This window comes from Austrofundulus limnaeus, unplaced genomic scaffold, assembly GCF_001266775.1.
Source record: "Austrofundulus limnaeus strain Quisiro unplaced genomic scaffold, Austrofundulus_limnaeus-1.0 Scaffold74, whole genome shotgun sequence".
NCBI lineage: Eukaryota > Metazoa > Chordata > Actinopteri > Cyprinodontiformes > Rivulidae > Austrofundulus > Austrofundulus limnaeus.
In genome coordinates, this window is record NW_013952476.1 from 1453182 (window position 1) to 1458322 (window position 5141).

General features: G+C 41.3%; 1 protein-coding gene across 1 annotated transcript; it reads right to left on the minus strand.

The window, feature by feature from the left end:
• Positions 1-1069: 1069 nt before the first annotated feature.
• On the minus strand, positions 1070-4651 carry fam210ab (family with sequence similarity 210 member Ab; the record flags this gene model as incomplete). Its single annotated transcript, XM_014010853.1, is given in 3 exon segments — positions 1070-2014; positions 3970-4081; positions 4179-4651. Coding segments are annotated over 3 exon segments (846 nt in total). The 3' UTR covers positions 1070-1699.
• Between the last annotated feature and the right edge of the window lie 490 nt (positions 4652-5141).

Here is a 5141-nt window from a genome sequence, read left to right on the forward strand (position 1 = left end):
ATCAGATACTTTAAGACTTTTRCTCAAGTAATATTCCTAAATAAGACTTTAACTTTTACCAAAGTCAAATTTTTTTGTAAGATACTTGTACTTTTACTCAAGTATCACCTCTGGCTCCACCCCTGGGCTGGTAGAGTGTGTAACATTTGAGTACCAAAGTAACCCATCACTTCATAGTATGCTGTGAGTACCAGAAACCTGTTTGGTAAGTACCAGGACACATCTTTTTTTTACAAACCATGACGCTGCTGCCACCATGCTCCGCTGAGGAAATGTAAGTTTGTTGTTCTTGGGTATTACGTTTGTTTCATTAATGGATAACATTTTTTGCACATTGTTCCTCATTTATTAGAGATCATTTGGCTTCTTTTAACAGCTTCATTTTGTAGAGTTCACCTGAAGTAATAAAATCCTTTGAAGTGGTCCACTTCAGTTACCTTTAACTCTTCGGCTCCCTCTGAGTGTTTTTTCTGGTTAGTAGTTTACTCATTGTTACATATTGAAATCATGTGAAACCGCACACAACTTACTTCTCTCTTTCTGCTAAAATATTTCTGTTTCACTAACTTGGAATGTTTKATCTAAATACATTGAGAGAGAGATTAAACCCAAAGCACTAAAATTGTTAAATCACTCCCAGGATTTTGTACTGTTGGATGATGTGGGATTATCTCAGTGTAGTTTTAATGCAGYGAGAAATAATTTGGATTAAAACCAGGCTCAGTCTTAAATGTCCCCCACCAAGCCTCCAGACCTCTGTAGCATCACCCACTGAATCCATGACCCAAAAATTCACTATTTTCTCCGTTTTCCATTTAAGTTTGTTAGAAATGTTCGAGATATTTATGGTATTTTATGTCAAGCTGTATGGAGGGCTGTTGCCTCTTAATAAGAAGGGATCGAATTCCAACCAGAGATCTTCCTGAGTAGTTTGCATGYTCCCTCTCACAGACCAAAAACATGCATGTTAGACTAACTGGTAACTCCTAGGTATGAATGAATGCTTGTCTGTCCCTGTGATGGACTGGAGACCTGTCCAGGTGACCAAATCATCTCATATAAACAAACATTTCTGTTCAGTTAAACTTTCAAAAGATCATCTGATTTAATCACTTAACACAACTTTCAGTCAATGTGTTACATCGTGTAAACACCTCTAACATTGTGATAAATTAGCTTTGGCTGTCAGAGAGGAAAAAAGGAACTTTAAAAAGTGAAACTGTTTTATCACAGACTGAAGGACACCAGGTGAAATCTCCAGCCTTCAAAAAGGCTTTAATGGACTGACTGCAAGGAGAACGAGGAGTTTCAAGTTTTATTTTCCATACAAGCAGAAGGGTTAGTGTGGCTCTCTTTCCGCTTCTGTGCTTCAGGATCTTTGACGTCTCTCAAGTGTTAAAGTGAAAAAAAAAATAAAATAAAAACAGAGCTGCTGTTCAGCCAATCAGGAGCTACATCCAGCTTGTTTGAATCTGTAAATCCAGTCTGAGACAACATGAAGTAGAACTGCCAACAGTCTGCTAAGCTGTTAGTCTACATCTGCAGTGCATTGTGGGAGACAATTAGGGACTGATCTGATATTTAAAGTGATGACTGGAGGGAAAAACGGACACATGTCTCAGTTCTCCATCTTTGTCCCCTACTCATCGATTCCAAACACAGATCATTTATCTACCAGAGCTACGTGAAGAGTGAGTCGTTATTCGCTCTTCTTTCTGAAAAAGGCTTTTCCCTCCGAGACTCTGTCTTTAGTTTCCTGCAGCTTCTCAGAAAGTTTGTCTTTAGTCTCTCCCATTTTCCCAGAGATGCGTCCCTTTGTCTCCTCCATTTTCTCTGTGAACCTGTCCCTCGTCTCCTCCATCTTCTCCGTCAGCTTCCCCTTCGTCTCCTCCATTTTGTCCTGGATGTACTCTGTGACTGGTGGGGGAGTGGAGAAGTAGCCGTGCTTGCGGAGATACTGGACAGAGAGTGACGTCCCACCTAGAGTCACCGTGTATCTGGCAGGAGTTGCAATCTGTAGATGACAAAAAAAAAACAACAACAACAAAGTGGTGAGCAGAAAGAAGCACCTGAACACATCTATAGAGCTTTTGTTCTTAAATGTGGTGTGAGGAGCGACTGTCCAGACTACCTGGCATTTTAGACCCTCTTTTCTAGTCGGCCTGAAAAGACAAGTCTACATCTAAACATTAATGAAGTGCAGCTTTTTGGACTGAAACATTTAAGTATTAAAGGGGAAGCGTTATTCAAAATCTATTTTTTGATCTTTATATCATACTATAATGTCATTACCTCATGCTTTGACTCATTCGTGCATGCTTGAGAAATCCTTGAAAATCCTGTGGTCATGTGGAGCTGCCTAAACACATGCTGGTACAAAGCTCCGCCTATTTGTACAAAGCTCCTCCCTGGAGCTCAGTCTGCAGCCGAGCTCCCGCCCCACAGAGCACCCCTCMCCCTCAACGCTTCACCAGATTAGCAAAACACATCTTACATGATTTCACTGCAAAACATGGCRTCATAACGAACTATTTTATAGTTTCTTCTCAAAAAAGACGTACATGTATGAAGTGATGACTGGGAGATATATTACCAAGCTGAAACATCTTGTAAGAGCCCCCCTGTGCTAGAGATGTGGCGTTTGCCAATAATCCAACTTTTTTTGAATGGCTGCTTACAACAAACAACAGGAACTGAGTTGCGGGCAGTAAAGGGCTGTTCGTAGCTTGATTTTTTTCCTCCTTAACCACAGAGACAATCACTTCTCCTTCGCTTTTTCACAAAAAACAGGGGCCACATTTACTGCAGGCCAACAGCTGAGGGGCCGAACATCCAGCAATTAGTCATTATGTAAATAAACCATGTATTACAAAGATTTGTTACCTTTTAAGTAGTTTGTTTTGTTGCATTTAATCATGAATACAACATACAGAACCCTATGTAATAAAAGTAGTGATAATAAAACAACAAGAATAACGCATTRTGCCTCTTCTTTACCACAAATAATATTGTGACATGTCTGACTTGCCAAATTTTTTAACCAATTTCATTTTCACAGTTCTATTTTCAACTGCTTGTGGTTTTAACTGTCTTTGGTGTGCATAGAAATGGTTTATACCAGCTTGTAGCCAAGATTCTGACGTTTCTGTAGACACCAAACATGTCTATGTTTAACTAAAAGAACTTACAGTAATTAAAGTAGAAAACTGGGGGGTTGGGCTTAAGAGATGAATGAACCAATTGGCGGGCCAAACTTTGGTCACTCGCGGGCCGGATGTGACCCGTGGGCCGCCAGTTGAACAGCCCTGGCATACATGATGACGTAATTTGTTCAAAATTGCAAGGCTCAATGAAACACAGCTCATCAAGATCTGGACCTCTTCAAAGACCCATGTATCCCAGCTCTACCATATATGTCAAACCTTTGAACGTTTACCTGTACAATGAGCATCAAAAATCTGTAATTTTCGCAAAAAATAAATAGATAAATAAATAATCACATGAGTGAGGGTGCAGGCGGACAGTCAGCCGTGGAGATGATTGTACTTAATWCTTCAGAAAACGTACCCAATCCAATTATCCAATGTGGGATCGCTCCAGTAAAATTCACCTGTATCCCGAGTTGYCATTTTCCAAAACCAATATTATCTAATGTTGCTTCTTCTTTTTTCTTTCTTTCCTTTTTTACAACAAAACACAATGCTTCTATGAAGGTTGCAAACAGCATGAAGCATTGTTGTGAAGAYATGCTGAAGTGGGASTGTTGGAAAYGGTAGGAGGTTCTAAAGAGACAGAGGCCAATTTCCAGGTGTTTAGATAGACTACGAYGCAAAGTGTTGCATTTTAATGACAAATGAAGGTCACATGGTTACATGATTGTGGTATAGATTTGAACTGTGAAAGGGGCTTGGAAAATACGCAATATCCCACCTCCCTTAATACACAAAGATGGCCCTGAGGTAAAAGTACCTTATACATGGCGTACGCAGTCAGAGCGTACCCACTTGATGAGTTTCTCAGAAGGCCGACCACAGACTCCGGTAGACCAATCATCTCCAAGAATGGCACCACATTCACACCCCTGAGATGACCAAACAACAGAAAACCAAGGTTAAAAATGTGTCCAGGAATGTGAATTTTATATATATATATAACTTCATAAATAAAGTCTGACTCACTTCGTAGCAGCATAGTAGAAGGTACCAAACCAAATGGTGGATGTCAGYAGGTGGACGGGGATCATCACCTTTCCGTACTGTTTAAAGGTTTTCTTGAACCTTTGGAACAAGCCGATGGACTTGTCCTGCAGGGGGTCCACCTCTGCAGGATCAGGCCCACTTTCTCCCCTCTGGACGTCCTGAAGTGGAGGYGTGGAGCTGGACTGGGGTCCGTCCTGCGGGGGCTGCTGCTTGGGTTGATGCGCCGCTCTGCTGAGGGCCGACGCTGAGAGCCACCGCCGGCTGTCGGGCTGCAGCGGCGCCAGGCGGAGAGCGCAGCACTGCATCATCACGGCGCCCTCAAAGGCCGCGGCAGTGACCGGGCGCGTTGCTGCCACCCGCCACAGAGTCCCGTGAGTGAGGATACGCCGGATTATCATCYTACTCGCCTCCTAGTCCTCCTCCGCTGGGCTGAGATGATGTTCAGCTGCAAACTGCAGAAAGAACAGAGATCATCCAAACTCTGAATCTAATGATTCATATTAACAAATCCTGATTTGTGACCATTTCAGAGGATCTGTCGGGTTTTTGTTTATAACAAATAAATGGTTTGATCTTTAATCTGAGACTCAATGAAGCCAACTTTAAACGAGCYGAGTACTGTAAATGCTGAGTCAGCTCTTTCTTTCAGTTTGCTTTTAACTACTTAAACCATTTATTTAACAACTCTGCTCGTTCAGGACTTTATGGCAGTGACAAGGCCTTAAGCTCTTTGAAATAAACTTCAGCAAACTTGCAATATTATTTTAAGCTACTGTTTTGCAAATTTTAGCATTTAGCTACTGCTTTGCCAGTTCTAGCTTATAGCTCTTGTTTGGCTAGTTTTAAATTCTAGCAGCTGTTTTCACAATTGTTTTTACTTATTGCTGATTTTAGTTTTTACGTTTTCAAAATTCATGTGTTTGTTAGTCTTTTATAGCATGT